Genomic DNA, 16,946 nt, shown 5'->3' on the forward strand with positions numbered 1-16,946 from the left:
GCTCAACTTCACATTTTCATCGACACACCATCAAAAATATGATTTCTTTTATTATGGTTTAATATTTATTATGCATGTAAATAACAAAAAAGGACATAATCTAACTGACAATAACATTTTCAAAGAAAGTGTACCCTTTGTGCGGCTGGTAGGAAGAGCAGGAACAAACAGACGGAGGTTTAACCAGCCAAACATCAGCTCTGTTAACTGAGCCATGAAGTGCGTTAGTCATTGTTGAATTAAGAGACAGTTTATTGCAGGAGTGTGCAAAGTATTCACCAGGTAGGGTCTTGATGATGAGGTCAGCTGCAGACACCTGTGTGGGAGTTGGTTTTAGGACCCTTCATTTGTCTTTCAAGGTGGCAGTACAACAAAAAAATATAAAACTAATTATCAAATATAAAATATATTTGATAATTAACTAATATATTAACATGTTAAACCGGCTGATCAAACTTCATTCGACAGAGATGCATTTGCACAAAAGGTTGAATAATGGTTGCGTATGGTCGTCAATGGCGGCGAATTACAACAGAGGACGCGAGGCGTGTCCGCCCCATCATCTGCCTACAAATACACAGACTCAAACAAACAATACCAAACGTTTGGTAATGTTGTAATCGAGGTACTAATGACGCAAGCAAGTTGTGATAAATGATGTTATATAAACTCACCTTTGATAAACTCTATCAGGACGACTTATCTTTACACTACTATTGTGTAATTGACAGTGTGGAGCTGAACTCCTGCAGTGACTAACGCTGAACAAACAACATAAAGAAAGAATATAAATCCCAGCGTACCGGTGACCATCGTTTATAGCCAAAGTCCAAAGTCTGGCCCGAGAAACAATCGACGGCCCACGTTTAGATTCCATACGGCCCAAAGCTTAATTTTTATAATATATCATTTATGGCCTGCTCGGATTGTCAGACACTGTACGGCTGGAAGATTTGGCTTTTCTTTTAATTGACATAATGAAGCATTTGAACCTTTAAGGACGTAACTCCTGCTGTTATATATCTGTAGATGTGACACAAAATATTACTTTCTGAATGATTTTGTTAAAGACAAGAGCAAGAGTGATATGTTTTTAATGTTAACAGACTTAGTCATAATATGATAATAAAAGTCATAATCTACAATCTACAGTCACCTCACATTTCTCCCTACTTTGTACATATCAACACTGCCAACTTGCTGTATATATCTCTGTACAATATATTTTATTTTGTCCTATTTACTATTGCTTTTTTGATATTTTATTATGTATATTTTGCTTTATAGTATATTTTTATTCTTTGTTGTCACTTGTCACTTTGTGTAATGCTACTGCAGCACTATAATTTCCCAGCTTGGGATAAATAAAGTATATCTATCTATCTATCTATCTATCTATCTATCTATCTATCTATCTATCTATCTATCTATCTATCTATCTATCTATCTATCTATCTATCTATCTATCTATGCATTACCCTTGATAGGTCATGTTTAGAATGAACATGAGGTTCAGATTTGTATCAGCTTCATGCAAGTTTAACGTGTTCCATACAGTTTGCTTCATAGGATTAAATGAACTGCTAGAATATTTAGTCAGTTAATGTTTAATGAGAGCATCGTGAGGTAATGTTTCTAGCTTTAAAATGAAATATTCAAATGCATTTGATGGCTACGTTCGTGACACGTACAGACGCTGACGCTTACATGTGCCAGGCCCAAAGGTCAGCATCTTCCCCATGATCTATGTAAAGGACATGTAAATAAGAGAGCAGCGTAGTTTTTGTACTGCAGGGCAGAGCTAGTTCTAGTTCTACCACAATGTCAGAGGAAGAAGCAAGAGGAAATGTAACGCTATATCACACAGTCAAGTTGACTGCGAACAATCCGAAGTTAGATGCTACCACTACCTGCAACGCAAAGCAGTGAGGATGTAACACACTTTGTCCAGACTCCTAATTTAAAAACTATTTGACCACATTAACCTACTGACCCACAAAAAAACTAAATCTGAGCAAGAAAGTTAAATCGCTTCGGCGGGGCATGAAGCTGCAACCTCCATGATGGCCACAGTGGAATAAAGAGTAATGAATTACTCACTCAAATCAAAGGTCAAATGGATCATTAACGACCCAACTCACCCCAGCCTTAAACTCTCCTGCCTTGCCGCCTCTTTACCTGCACCTTATTCACGTTATTCACTTTGCCAAATATATACACACCCATAAAGTTGGAATAAAATATAAAGAATAAAATCTCATGAAAGAGAGAATCTATCACAGTTAAACAGAATAGAAAGAGGAACAAATAAGTGCAACAGCGTGTAGATATATATATTTTGCACTATTTTGAATCTGTGCAGTAAAACGTTCACAGCAATGATTCAGCCGTGGCAAAAAAATAATAATAAAATGGCGAGGAGATGTGCCCATAGAATATAAGGAACCCACCCACTTCTCTTTCAACACACACACACACACACATGCGCACACACACAGAAACAGGTGTGATTCAGGTGACAGGGGAGCAACAGCTCATCAGTAGGTTGTATAAGGGCTGTTCCCAGCCCCCCTGGAGGTTTTTCAGCCTATCGTTGGCTTTGAGGAAAAAACAACACTCACAGACCAAGAGGTGGAGCAAACAGAGGTGTGGCTCCCTGGCAGGTAGGTTAAAAAAAAGAGAAAAGAGAAAAGAGAGTGTCATGGTTACTTGATAGACCTTGGAACTCGCTGGACAAACAGCACAGTATATGAGTGGCGTTAACGGAGATGGTAGTCACACCTAACTGCAACTGAATGCCAAGTCCTGTCATGAATTTTTCAGTGGATCCACATCCTGTAACTTTTTCAGCAACCTACAATCCACATCTATAAACAAGCGAGTGTCAACATGCTGGAAAGTGGCTCTGCCAAGGGAGGACAAAGGTATGTTTTATTTATTTCATTCATAAAGCAGTTATGTCTGAGGAAGAAACCCAGAAAGGGGAAATATTAATGATTAAAGCATCATATTGTGGATTTTCTACAAAGTTAATTAACCTTAATCCTGTGCTGGTAAAGAGCATTCATGACAAGTACTGATACTGAAAGCAGAGACGCTGATGATAGACGTATATCCTTCTCCTTTCAGAGAGGGAACAGAGCGTGGCGTGAGACTGGAAGAAAGCAGAAAATGGTGTGGCTGGTCATGCCGCCGCTGCTTCTTCTTTATCCTTCTCGTGCTCACACCGATTTTCTATTTTTACACCACAAACTTCTATCCTGACTGGTGGGACAAATATAATACAACAAAACTGTGGAATGTATTTAAAAGCCATAAACATAATGTAGTCTCTAATGGAAACACATCTACATCTGAACCGACCCCTGCTGCGAACAGCTCGTCTCCTGTTAAGACCATCATAAGAACAACAGAGACGACGGTCACAACGAACATATCTCATCAACCTGTTTTGGAAACCCCCGTCCCTTATAAATCTCCAGGACCGTATTTAGTGGAATACCCCTATGAGTACCACTTTGTTATCAATGAGCCAAACAGATGCGAGCAGGAGAAACCTTTCCTGGTTCTGATGGTTCCCGTGGCGCCCAACAACAGGGCGCATCGTGACATCGTCCGCAACACCTGGGGAGGTGAAAGCCCGGTACTGGACAAAGTGGTGAAGGTCTTCTTCCTGCTCGGGCTCCGCACTGGAGATGGAGTGGCGGAGCTCCAAGAACAACTGCTGCAGGAGAGCAAAGAACATCGAGACCTGATCCAGAGCGACTTCCTGGACTGCTACAAAAACCTGACCATCAAGACCATGGTGATGATGGAGTGGCTGGATAAGTACTGCTCCCGAGCTGCTTACGCCATGAAGATTGACTCAGACATGTTTCTCAATTTGCCCAATCTCATCAACATGTTGTCAAATACTCCAAAGACAAACTACCTGACCGGACTTGTGGAGGGAGCAGCTTATGTACGCAGAGATCAAGGATCTAAATGGTACTTACCTCAAGAGGTTTTCCCTAACCCACAGTACCCACCTTACGCTCTGGGTCTGGGTTACGTTTTGTCTCTAGATCTCCCTAAAAAGCTTGTGGAGGCATCCAGACATGTCAAAGCTGTTTACATTGAAGATGTGTATTTGGGATTATGCATGCAGCACTTGGGCATGTCTCCCACTTACCCTCCAAAAGGGGGACAATTTCATGTCTATCCTGTGACGTACAGTCGCTGTGCTTACTCCGGGATAATAGCCACCACTACGCATGAACACGATGACCGTATGGCGGTCTGGAAAGACTTTAAAAGACCGGGCCCGTACTGCAATTAGACAAAAAACTGATTTGACAGCTTTTTTTAAGCTCTTGTTAACTGAACTGGTGTTACTTTGTTTACATAAAAACGTTTCACTTCACCTCTCACATGTAAAAGTGTTAAAGGACACGAGAGAGAGAAGGTCAAATGAAACAGTGAAAACATAACTCCGCCTCCTTGGGGTTCTGAATATTTTAGACGTAACGATATAAAAGGTGGAGAAACTCTATTCTCTGCCCTCTTCGTCTTTGATTGGAGGGTGGGTGTGTGAATGAAATGAAGGAAACAAACATTGCAGAGCTTTAAGTGTGTTTGCTCAATAGAGGCACTGTGGAGAAGAAACAATAGTAGAATGAATGTTCAGATTATATTAGATTCAACTTTAACGTCATTGCACAAAACACAAGTAAGTAAAAGATGGTTAATGTTTGACGACGTGTTAATATGTTAACATCCCTGGCAAACACCGCAGTGCCTGTGACATGGTTCGACTGCACTGATCATGTGGCAGCACAGAAACACTTCTCTCATTCTTGTGCACAAGTCGTGTCAAGACACGTCACAGCATTCAGGGAAGAAGACCACATGCATTGTTTCTTCTGCATGGCAAGTAGGACCGGGGGAAAGGGGGTTAAAATCTTTGAGTCACCATGTTATCTGAGGCTGTACCTTATCTCTGGTTAGTATTTAACCCTCTGATGGCCCTTTAAAAAGCTTAGAAATTATTATTATTTAAAACCACCATCAGTCCTAATCATACATATCAAATATTTATGATTTTATTGTCAGGTTTATTCGTTTGGAGGCTCCAAAGTTCAGTTCAGCTACTTGAGTCCGAAGTGGTCGAAAGTCCTGAAAGACTTGTAGCACAAGCAGCACCCTGATTGTCGGACCAACAGTCAAACTGGTCTTTTATGTTTGAGCATTCAGGACACAGAAACAAAAGTCATTTTGATCTAAATGATATTTTTTAGACAATTGTTGTTGTTCTGCAGGTTTTTGCACACTGTAAAGAAAAACACTAGATACAGATACAGAAAAACACTAGAATTCATCGAACACACCGTCTGCCACAGTGCTCGGATATTTATTTTTAAAACTGTTGTATAAAGGCACATATTTTTGATGTTTTTGACTTGCAATCTGTGATTTTACAGAAGGGAAAGAAATCACAAAGAAATGAATTTATTTATCTCATTGACTTCGGCCTCTTCTCCACACTGTTTATAACTCTCAGGTGAAACGTGAAGGATGAAAGAATGCTGTAAAAAAAAAATGTTTCCCCTCCTTTGTTGTCATGCAGAGACACCTAGTGGATATTTTTGCACACTGCAACAGAGTAATGTCACAAAACCAATCGAGACCTCACAGTGTTCTGTTTAGTTATTCATGTGTAAGGTGTGTGTGTGTGTGTGGGTGTATGATAAATGTTACAGTCCAGACCAAATGTTTAATATTGTACAGGGAATTTTAAAAAAGTTATTGTTTTCATTAAAACTTTTAATTTGAATATCATTACGACAGCTGTGTGTTTATGATAGTCACTCAACAGAATGGGAATCAAACTGATAATCAGAATCATTGAAGGTGTCCAAGTCCATAAATCTAAAGTCCAGACACTCGAGAATCTGGCATCACATTTTTAAGCAAACATTGAAACACTACACATGCAAAACTACAACCCTTATGTTCACCTTTTAGAAAATTGCCTTCCAGTACGGAGGGCCTGTTTTTAGTTTTTTGATGCTCTGGGTTACCAGTTATGAACCAAATTTTAAAGTTAGATTGTGCCCAAAATATTGGAGATACATTCATTCCCAGCGCATCAAAACTCCGAAAATAAAGCCACAAACTTTGGTATTTTCTGATCAAGTTGTCATCAATAACCTGATATATACTTGAATATATACGTTGTAAGATTGAGGTCTGTGTTAATAATCATCCCTGTCTTTGTAATTTTATGGATGGTGTAACATTATGTTCACTGTAAAAAATAAGTGTCCATGCCTTGCCTTTAAAATATTAAGTTGACTGAAATTCAGTGATGATTCCAAACAATTTTTTTTGTCAGATAAACTTAATTACAATTCAGGTGTACTTAAATACCTTAGTTCAATTAACTTGAACACAATTCAGGTGTACTTCTGAGAAATTCTGACACATAATGCATTTTGGAAAGTTACCAACTCTATTTTTCTCACTGCCGTAGTGTAAGTAGGGAGGACTGGCCAGGTCATGGCAACTTTTCTGCATCAAATATTTCCTACGAAAGTTTCCAAATACTTCATCAGTCAAACACCTCACCAGTCGTCATCAGTAAACAGTGGGAACAACTCGGCTCTTACTGTCAGAGACAGAGGTCTGCAGATGGGACTGAATGCTGAGGCAACTTTTCTCTCTAAATTAGCCAATATTTTTCTCATGAGTTGCCAGAAAAAACAATGACCACATTACTGTTGCTAGAGAGTTTCTTCTAAAGGGATTTATAGGGGTGTTTATTTGTGCTAAACTTGAAAAAAGTCAGAAAGTAACAATTCATTTCATTATCATACTGACGTCAAACAGACGTAGAAGCTGGTTCATGAAATAAACATGTTGTGCTCGAGCTGCAGTAACAAAATTCTGACCAGTAGATGTCAGTGTTACATGTAAACTTACATATTGTTCCTTTGATTACAGATCATCATTGTCATTTTACATCCATCTTCAAACCATGAACCTTCTTGCTGTGAGGTGCCGACAGTGCTGACCACTGCACCACCGTGCCACCCATTTTACATTTGTATGTATGTACAAAAATGATTGGTTGTACAAAAGACATATCAGGACAAAGGACTACAAGATTTTTTTTTTAATTTTTATTAAAAAGTTGAAAAAGAAACATGGACAGAGTTGAATACTTTAGATGAGCAGCAGCAACAGGACTCTCAACAGAAATTACACAATCACTCCACATTTAATTGTCTCACATGAGTGGATTTATCCCTCCTGAATTCATCAGGTTCAAGGGTTACAAAAAAATAAGTAGTGCAAAAGTGCAAAGCCTACAATGTCCTAAGGTGCAAGGCAGTTTAATAATAAATCTGGTTAACTCACATTTAACGTTTTTTAACATTCACAGTCTGCCAAATGAGTTTTAAAACAAACACAAATCACTTTATTCATCCCTGCACAGTGATCAAATCAACATTACCATTGATCACAAATAATACATAAATAAAAAAAAAACATATGTAAAAAAACAAAACAACAACCAAAAAAAACAATAAAAAAAGCCTATTAATAAAAATCCTCACATTTAGCCTAATGAGGCTTACATCACTCGAAACACAAAGCTACAAGGAGTTTGATGCTTTATAGTGTTTTCCAAAAATAATTAAATAAAGAAAATAATAAAAAAAAAAATCATTTCTACGTAATACTTTACTTTAATTCACGCAGCACCAGCTATTTCACTGATTTTGGTGATCATAGTTTATGAAAATATTCTCCAGTTTCTGTGCATCAAGTCTCTGTGATTTACAGTAAAGCACACTGCTGCGAACTGTAGCTGCTGTTAGCTAATTAGAGAAAGAGGAGAAGAGTGAACGAGTGAGAATTCATCGGACGAGAACCCAAAACTTCAGGAAATAATAAGGCTGAAACCAGCGCCGGTCCTGGCCACATTTGCGCTCTGGGCGAACCCCCCCCCCCCCGAGGCGAACATTTTCTCGTGCGCCCTAACGGCCGCCCGTGCGCCCCGGGATGCGTGCGCCCCCATCGGTCTGTCCGACGCCCCCCTCTGCCTTGTCAACACCCCGCTCCCGGGGCGCCCGCTCCGCTAACTTAATGAGCGGTATCGAAAATTACCAGGTTTTTTGCTTTTTCGGGCGTTCGTGCGCCCCCCACGGAGAATGCGCCCTGGGCGGCCGCCCACATTGCCCATAGCTAGGACCGGCCCTGGCTGAAACACAAACGCCAAGCTGGAGTTCTTTATATAATATTAGCCGGCTGCTATGTCTTGCCTTTTGTTGTTAGAAAAGTGGTGACTTGCCACCTTTTGATCATAATGTAATCAAAACAAATACACTTGCTGAGATTAAATTTGTAGTGCTGAAATGATTAGCTGATTATCATTTAGAGAACTAATGTTAATGTGGTTAGTAACAAGACATTTTCAGACCTTTCTAAAGTGTTAATTTTACATTTTACAGACTGAAAGACAGATCTCAAAAACATCTTATATAATAAGATCGTGAAGCAGCTCAATGTCTGATATACTCTGTTGAAATGCTTATGTGAGGCAGTTTTAGGTCATTTGGGCTTTTTGATACGACCTACCGTTTGGCATTAGTGTCCACTAGTTGCAGGGGCTTCATTTAGAGATTTTCTGTGTCTCTCAGCAGTCACTCGCACACAGACAGAGCACAGCTGCAGTTAATTGCTCTGACCTGCAGCTGACCCTGGTTGCTTGGCAACCTCAAGCCTGCCTTTGACTAACTTTATTGAAGTCTCTGTGCTGCTGCAGTGTCAATAATAATGTTTACAGACACACTCTACATTTATTTAGAAATGTTCTAGTTTTTGGTTGAAATGATCGAATGGGTCAAAATTCACATACCTGGTCCTTTTGTTGGTGGAAAAGCCCCAAACCTCCTGATCTTTAGCAGGTGTAATGTTTATTTTCTGATAATGAGGAAAGGTTATTGGATCGCCTCAACTTATTACTCATCCTCAGGTGAACATGAATATTTCAACCAAAGTTCATGTTAATCCATCCAAGAGTTATACTAAAAAGCAAAAATGTCAACCTGCTGGCTTTCAATAAAATCTGTAGAATTCATTTTCGGGACCACAAATGTTTCTGGAAAATGTCACAGCAATCTATCTAATAGTTATTGGACTAAATTGGTCGACAGACTGACATAAAACTTACTTTTGGAACTGAACCCAAAAGTTCTGGTTTCACTTTGACTCTCTGTGGAGCGCCTTTGTAAACTGACAAAATAAACATTTCTAAAATCAGTGATTAAGAGAAAAATCTCTGCTTCAAATTGCACAAACACATAACTGATCACCTGGATAGATAAATGCAACCTCAATCACACGTCAGCACATGTTTACGACAGTTACTTGGATGATATTACTTTCGGCATGACACAGGTGCAGGCCACGGGGACGCTGATAATCTCCTTCCTTACTTTATATTTGTCGTGGTAACCTGGACAAGAGATCTTCCTCAGGACCATGAGTGAAGCATTCACACGCACAGAGTTGTAGTTCAAGTCGATTTTGTGACCATCAATGATGCAGCCGTCGCAAACGCACTCGGCGAAGAAGATGTCACGAGGGAACCTGTCGTCTTCTCGGTTTAGCCTGATGGGAGACAATCAGACAGAGCAGACATCAGCAACTCGCAAAGCAATCAAGGTCTCAATCTGAACCCAAGAACATCTAAGGACTGTTTGCAATATCCTTTAAAACACCAAAATTTTGTGGTGAAATTAATTAATTCCAATGTCATTGCCACAATTAGCAGATGTTTGGCGAACCTTGACATGTAAATTTGCACCAATAGCAACCATTGGTTGCCATCCTGACCCAACTAGTGTTGAGACAACTGAGATCCAGAGAGCCCAAAACAGAAGAAGCCTGTTGCTGGTCTTAATGAATAAACTGCAAATCATCAACCTATCTTGTCGTTAATTACTGATTGAGATCTCAAGTTTTACAGCGAGATTACAAGGATACATCTACGTGTGATTTCGAGAAACTACTTCCCCTTCATCTTAAGTAAGTTTGGACTGCAGTGACGCTCTTTTGTCAAGAATGTTGCTGCCCAACTCACCACACACCAATCCTCAGGTCACTGCACTGCTTACATTATCATCATCATCATCCTCATTTCATGGCTCCTAAATACATTTCTGACCTACTTCCTCCATATGAGGTTTGTTTGATAATCACAGATCAACAGATTCTGCATCAAGCTGATGTTTAAAGTCTGTATCAATAGTTTCAAAGATTTATAATCAATAAATGTCGTAAAATCTAAAAAATTTCTAATTCCAGACAGCTGAATGTATTTGGGAATTCTGATGTGAAATTTTCTAGATTTTATAGATGAAATCATTTATTGAAAAGGGCAGAAGATTAATACAACCATAACTTTTGCTTACAGTAAGTACACTTACAGTAACCCTTGGCAGTAGTTGAAAGTATATTTAAGCATTATTCTTATTTACTTTATTTGACTATTTACATTTTCTTCTACTTTATACTTCTATTTATTTTTATTTTTTTATTGTACTACTTGTTTTTGATAACTTTAGTTGCTGTTTTTTTTTTATATTTTTCATTTGCAGATTCAGATTAATATACAAAATGTAATAAAACAAATGATCGTGCATTATTTTCAGTTTAGACTTTATTGACCTTTGGGGGAAACTTGTAGTGATGTGTCGGTCGCGAACGAGCCGGTTCAACGAGCCGGCTCTTTAAAGTGAACGATAGGAGCCGGCTCCCGTCTGTCCACGAACCGTTCTTTTCCTTTTTTTACTTTTCTCTTTAGGAAAAGTACCTGTGGGCGCTGTGGGCATTGACTACAGGTGTCACATGCATGCTGTGCAACCAATCATATGAAGATTTGCAAGGAGCATAACACCAAGCAGGGACGGGAGGGAGTAGCACCGCTGAGACCGTGACAGGAGACAAGAGGAGGGAGACACGCTGAAGGAGAGAGAGGAGTGTGGTGCAAAGATATATTATTTTTTACACTATACCAAAAACATTTTGGTTTTATTTGTCCAGATGTCAGTGGTGGGCATTGACAAAGCACATTTACTTGAGTGTTGTTGTTTAATTTATATATTTTTTACAGTACTTTGTGTGTGTGCGTGTTTATATAAATATATATTTTTTTTAAATGTCAATAGCTGTCCTTTTTTTAAATGTCAATGCTTAGGTTTTTATAGGCGTTTCTATCTGCTTTGCGTAGCAGGGTGGTTCTTCAAGCAAGTTAGTGCATTCATTGGGTGGTTTCAGGGAGTTACAAGGGATTTTACAGCTGTAAATGCAGTTGGCTACAGCAAATTATTGAAATTCAGGTGATATATGCGTTCAAATACAAATCACAAGTTAAAGTGCTAAATTTGCCTGAATTATATAAAGGTATAAGTGGTAAAATGAAGAGCCATTTGGGAGCCGAAAGAGCCGGCTCTTCTTGGTGAGCTGAGCCGAATGATCTGACTCACTAAAAAGAGCCGGAATTCCCATCACTAGAAACTTGACAAGCTATACAGCAGCATATAAAGTATAAAAGATACAGATGTTGATATATATATCAGCTGATATTGTTCACATGTCACGATATGGAACAGAATATTTTTATGTAAATTTAATTTAACAGAACACAATTAATAGATCTCACAGTATGCCAACACCAACATATCCGTGACAGGCCAATATTAGAGTTAATTATATATAATTAGTCAGGCTGCAACATTAAAACATTATTATCAATAATTATGGTCCAATAATATAATAAACACTATTCTACAACGGGTTAGTCAGCAGAATATGTACTTTTACTTTAAGTAATTTTGATGCTGATACTGCAGAGTACTACAATGTGGTACTTTTACTCCACTAAAAGTTCTAAGTACTTCCACTGACACACTAATCAAAAGTGCCCATACCATAAAGGGGCAAAAATGGCTGATAGCCGATATTGTCACCAAATGACCAGTGACCAGTAGGAATTTAATAATTATAAATAACTATGAGATTTAAATTACGCAATGCTTCTATTTATAAGTAGTACTTCCTCTGAGTACTTCCTCCACCACTGTTGTGATAGTAAAATGTTAGAGAGCAATACGATCATGTATTATTTCCAGTTAAGATAAGCTGTATATCAACTATAAAAAGTGCTGATACCGACGATCCCTCAGATGTGGTTATCAAATACTTGTTACAAAGTCTGACACCATAAACTTCACTGGGAATTTAATATCTAATATCTAATATCTAATATCACATATGGACAATATATCTCTGACAGGTCAATATCAGCTGAAAGAGTCTATTATTAGAATCAATTATTATAGTCAAATTATTCCACGATGATACTTTAAGTAATTGTGTTTGGATGCTGATACACTGCAGATGTGCTACTTTAACTTATGAGTACCAATATTCGGTTCATTTGAATTATGAGTCATGGTCCTGATTTGTTTGCCTGGGTGTTTTGTTTGCACTACATTTTACTGTTTATTATTACTTTACTGCAACCTTAAAGTTGGACTGTAGCCTGCAGGACACTTGCAAGTACAGCTGGTAAAAACTGTAGTACTAAGTAGGAGGACCCAAAACAACATAAAGTAGCAGATGTGCTACTTTAACTTTAAGTAAAACTTCTGAGTACTCCTCCACCACTGTTTATGCCCACTTTCATTTCTGTCCGTGCGCGCTCTCCGCGGTCACGTACCTGTACCTCCACGGGGACGAGGAGCGCGTGTTCATCCCTCCGCTCAGGTTCTTCGCCGCCTGCTCGCAGGTCTCCCTCGTGTCCTTCTGTCCGAGGTCACGTGTCCTGTCCTTGTATTTCGCCTCAAACGTTTCACCACGAATCCTGAGATCATCCTCGCTCATGCAACCGGATGGGACAGCAGCAGCTGAGCAAGATGATGATGATGAAGTGTGGTCGTTGAAGATCAACATCGATCCGAGGAAGATCTATAATCAATAAAAAGAATTATATATATATATATTATATATATATATATATATATATATATATATATATAACACTGTCCACACTTTGGTAAAGTGTGTTGCCCAGAATTACCGTTTGCAGACTGACCAATGCCATCCTGAATCCGGACCGTTGAAGTGAGACCAGCAGCTCCATTGGATTATATATATATACAGAACATATATGAAACCACGCAGGGGGAGCTAAGGAAAACGCTTCAATTCCTTTAACTGAACCACTGAGAGAGAGAGACAGACACCAGCCTCGGAACCCGCCCCTCTCAACTGCAAGGCTGTGTTTGATCCAGAAGTGTTTCCAGATGTGACTTACTAATTCTAATGTAATCCCATGGAGATTGTTGTTATGTGGTCGCACCCCGTTCACAGCAGTTCAGGTCAGGTTTATTCTTGTTATTTTTAGCTCTGTTAGTCAATGTGAGGCACTAACTAATTTAATTAACATTAAATTAAAAATAATTACAAGTTTTTATACATTTTTTTTTTTTTTACCTTTATTTAACCAGGAAAGGTCCTGGCTGCAGCAGAACAAACTATGAACAAGTCAATTAAAACAGATACAAGACACACAGACAATATTGCAACACACACAGCAATCTAGAACAATAATAAAAGTGCGGTACAAGCCATGAAATCAAAAATATCAGTTAAAGCAACGACACCCCGAGGATTCCAGTCTGCAGGTCTTTCAGTATAGATGTGAAATCATCCAAAGAAATCAGACATTTGGGTTTTATGATGTTCTGTGCAGAGTATCCAAACGTTTGATACAGAGACTTTTTTGTTTTACAAGACAAATGAGGCAGCGAGCCCGATGACCCGACAGTAACAACAAAACAAAACAGGTTGCCCAAGGCAGCGCTGGTGTATCTGAAGTAAGACAGTGTCCACTGTACCATCGTCACATATTATGCTGTCTGTGTGATGACTTCTGAAGCGCCATCACCACCTTCGACAAGGTTCCTCTGAGAAATCTAAGAACACAGCTTGTATATGAAGATATACCAGTGGGTGTTGCTTTTTTTGCATTCAAAGAGAAAAATAGATCAAATCAGTTAAAATACTGATGAATAAAATGAATCAGAGTTCAGGTCGAGTTTACGTCACATACTGTATGAGCACCAATATTCGGTTCATTTGAATTATGAGTCATGGTCCTGATTTGTTTGGCTGGGGTGCGCATCGTCCATCTTTTGAAATTAGTTGTCATGAACTATATTACGCTTATCCATTGGCTGGGAGCCACCAAAGGTTGACACCCAGAAACATCCCAAACACAAGTAAAAAACCCTGAGTCATGATTTACCAGTCTTGAGTCACGAGTGCTGATGAAGAGGATTTATTTATTTTTAATAATTTATTTTCTCCTTTTGAAAAACACACAATATATAAAATCATTGAAACAATGTTTTATCTGAAGCTAAGCAGCACAATCAATGAGTCTGTGTTACCTCCACTCCCTGTTGTTGCTCCCAGGATACTTGCAAGTACAGCTGGTAAAAACTGTAGTACTAAGTAGTACTATAGTGCAGTACTAAGCAGGACCCAAAACATCTCCCCTGCTTTCATTATTACCCTAAACATACTGCTGGGCAATTTCTTGTCTGTCCAGTCTGTCAAGCCTCTCTTGGTGACTGACGTCACACAGCAATGCCATTGTTTTTTGAGTCATGGCTGATCGCAGTCGTGTTTTGAATATGCGCTGTGACTCAGGAGATGATAATCATCAACCATCAACCATCAAAAATCTCACTAGTGTCTCTGCCTGATCAAACATTGATTTTTGGTCAATGGTCTGATCACCGCAACAGGCACAGTTAATGTGAATTAGTCTAATTAATGGAACTTGAATTCTCCATTTGTCGCCTTATGTAGGGACAGTGGTGGGGTCATTACCCCCATCCCTAGTGCCATCTGTGCGCATGACCAAAGGTGAACTTTTTAGGGTTGAGGGTGGGGGTTGCTGAGGCGTTCTGATTTTGTATCTGTGTGAAATTAGACTTAGACAATAAACAATAAATTAGACAATAAAAATAATAGCGGCACTAGTCAGCACTAATAACTAACTAGTCAGGGCTAATAATAGCTCATGTACTTGTTACCATGGATACACCAGTCATAAAAATCAAACAAAACACAAACACTTGGAGCAACTCCCACAGCATGATGACACAGCTCTCAGGGGTTCATGCAATCACGTGACTAAGTACCGCCTCCCCTTCAGGTTACATATAAATGTTGTGTAGCCTAAATTTGGAATCACAAAGGTAAAGCTCAGTCATGGAAACTCTTCCTGCCTTCAAACACCTTGACATCAGGAAACCAGACAGGTAATTTCTAGGTTGGCAGGGGTTTTCCAGAGTTACCTCATCATCTTGCAATGCAGTTCTGAACAGGAAGACGTGTTTAGAACTCCTCACAAATCATTCAACAGCTGAGATTTTTCATTTAAAGGAACATTTAATAACATCTTTTAATTCATGTTGATTGCCACCGTGAGATTGACGTGTTTTCTGAACATCATAAGCATTAAATATGCTCAAGATCAGTATGTTTTTATGCTGACATTAGCATTTAGAGTTGAATCATCATCTCATGCATCATGTTTTTGACTTTACAGATCCACTCAGTTTGAACGTATGCAGCTGTCTGCACGGTTACGTCTCACGGTTGTGTTTATTTATGCCTCTAGTCCATTTTTTAACAATAAGTGTGTGAACACGAGGTTGATGCTTGATAAAAAGACACTAAATCAATGTATGTTTTGTCTAGATTGTGCAACCCTGACAGAGCCAGAGAGCAGCACACTCTCTGACTCTGTAATCCAGCAGACTCGGCGTCTTGCCTTTTGCGTAATACAGTAGACATGTGATCTCAGCATTTATTTTGGAAAAGTCCTTTTGGCAAAATCTTTTAGGGGCATTCCTGGTAATTTTGGCTGCCTGGCTAAGCACACAGCTAACATTAGCTGACTCAGCAAGAACAGGACTGCTATAGGGAGTGCGACAAGGGAGTGTAATCAAGCAAAGTGCCAAAAACCGCAGTTCCCCAAACGTCCACTAGAGGCTGGCTCCAGAAGTGAGTCGGTCTCCATAAGTCCCCATGTCCAAATGTCCAACTTCACAGCAGAAATAAACATGTTTACAGCCTGGTACAAAAAACAGTTTGGGTCTCTGTAGCTAATTTCCCCCTCAGGTCCACCGATGATCCACGTCTTTGCCAATATTTATCAACCGGGAAGAAGCAGCGTAGCCAACATATTTTCAGTGATGTCGCTCGTGCTCTGTCCATTTTTCATAGACAGACATTTAGCTGGATATGCAGAAATATGCAAGCAGCACTCTTCTTTTCATAATAACATGTTATTAGTTTAGCACCCCCAGTTTCAGTGCGTAATCCCACAGTTGTAAATGCGGACCACTGTACACGTACGTTATGATTACATAACATCACATATAATCTGATCCAGTTTCATCAGCTGACGGCTGATTGGACCCTGAGAACAAAGTTACATAGTGCAGAAAATGATTTAAACTCTATTTAAAGGTAGAAAAGTCGCTTTAACAAAATCAGGTTTTTAACTTCATGAATGACTCAGAGCTTCTCTCATCTGGGCAGCTTGACTGCACATTTTCACTAAACGAAATAAAAGATGTTTTTTCTGGCCTCTTTGTGCATAAATCTAAAAGACAGCTACCCTGTCGGCAGTTTACAGACACAGTCACATGGGCGTTTAGCTTGCTCTTACTTTCACTGCCACGTCTTTCTGTTGTGCTTCATACCAGAGCGGTGATTCAATGTCTCAGCAACTTGTTTGCTATATTTAGACTGAGCTCATTGGCAGCGGCAGAAACGGATGACTCAACTTCTCAAACTTCTGATTCAATAGCTAG

At 39.2% G+C, this 16,946-nt stretch overlaps 2 protein-coding genes across 3 annotated transcripts; one reads left to right on the plus strand and one right to left on the minus strand.

Annotated features, from left to right (window-relative positions):
* The first annotated feature begins 2,634 nt into the window (after window positions 1–2,634).
* Window positions 2,635–7,018, plus strand: LOC104936502 (beta-1,3-galactosyltransferase 1-like). 2 transcript variants are annotated; one of them, XM_027281020.1, is made up of 3 exons: window positions 2,635–2,924; window positions 3,130–3,987; window positions 6,982–7,018. In XM_027281020.1, coding segments are annotated over exons 1-3 (894 nt in total). In that variant the 5' UTR covers window positions 2,635–2,889; the 3' UTR covers window positions 6,983–7,018. The 2 variants fall into 2 exon arrangements, with proteins under 2 accessions (XP_027136821.1, XP_027136820.1); XM_027281019.1 differs by lacking the exon at window positions 6,982–7,018 and having other exon boundaries at window positions 2,638–2,924; window positions 3,130–6,975.
* Window positions 7,019–8,800: 1,782 nt separating this feature from the next.
* On the minus strand, window positions 8,801–13,241 carry LOC104936509 (interleukin-17B). The gene is made up of 3 exons (XM_027281758.1): window positions 13,130–13,241; window positions 12,770–13,017; window positions 8,801–9,657 (listed from the first exon to the last, which is right to left on the minus strand). Exons 1-3 carry the CDS (start codon window positions 13,190–13,192, stop codon window positions 9,411–9,413), a joined length of 558 nt encoding a protein of 185 aa, XP_027137559.1. The 5' UTR covers window positions 13,193–13,241; the 3' UTR covers window positions 8,801–9,410.
* Between the last annotated feature and the right edge of the window lie 3,705 nt (window positions 13,242–16,946).

This window comes from Larimichthys crocea, chromosome VIII (assembly GCF_000972845.2).
Source record: "Larimichthys crocea isolate SSNF chromosome VIII, L_crocea_2.0, whole genome shotgun sequence".
Taxonomy (NCBI): domain Eukaryota; kingdom Metazoa; phylum Chordata; class Actinopteri; family Sciaenidae; genus Larimichthys; species Larimichthys crocea.

What these genes read in the sequence shown, in the direction of transcription:
- LOC104936509 (XM_027281758.1), bottom strand. Translation starts at nt 13,192, where the DNA reads ATGGAGCTGCTGGTCTCACTTCAACGGTCCGGATTCAGGATGGCATTG. An exon ending in CATTGGTCAGTCTGCAAACG is followed by an intron (nt 13,018 to 13,129) that starts GTAATTCTGGGC and finishes TATTGATTATAG; the next exon opens with ATCTTCCTCGGATCGATGTT. An exon ending in TCGTCCCCGTGGAGGTACAG is followed by an intron (nt 9,658 to 12,769) that starts GTACGTGACCGC and finishes GTCTCCCATCAG; the next exon opens with GCTAAACCGAGAAGACGACA.
- LOC104936502 (XM_027281019.1), top strand. Translation starts at nt 2,890, where the DNA reads ATGCTGGAAAGTGGCTCTGCCAAGGGAGGACAAAG. An exon ending in TCTGCCAAGGGAGGACAAAG is followed by an intron (nt 2,925 to 3,129) that starts GTATGTTTTATT and finishes TTCTCCTTTCAG; the next exon opens with AGAGGGAACAGAGCGTGGCG.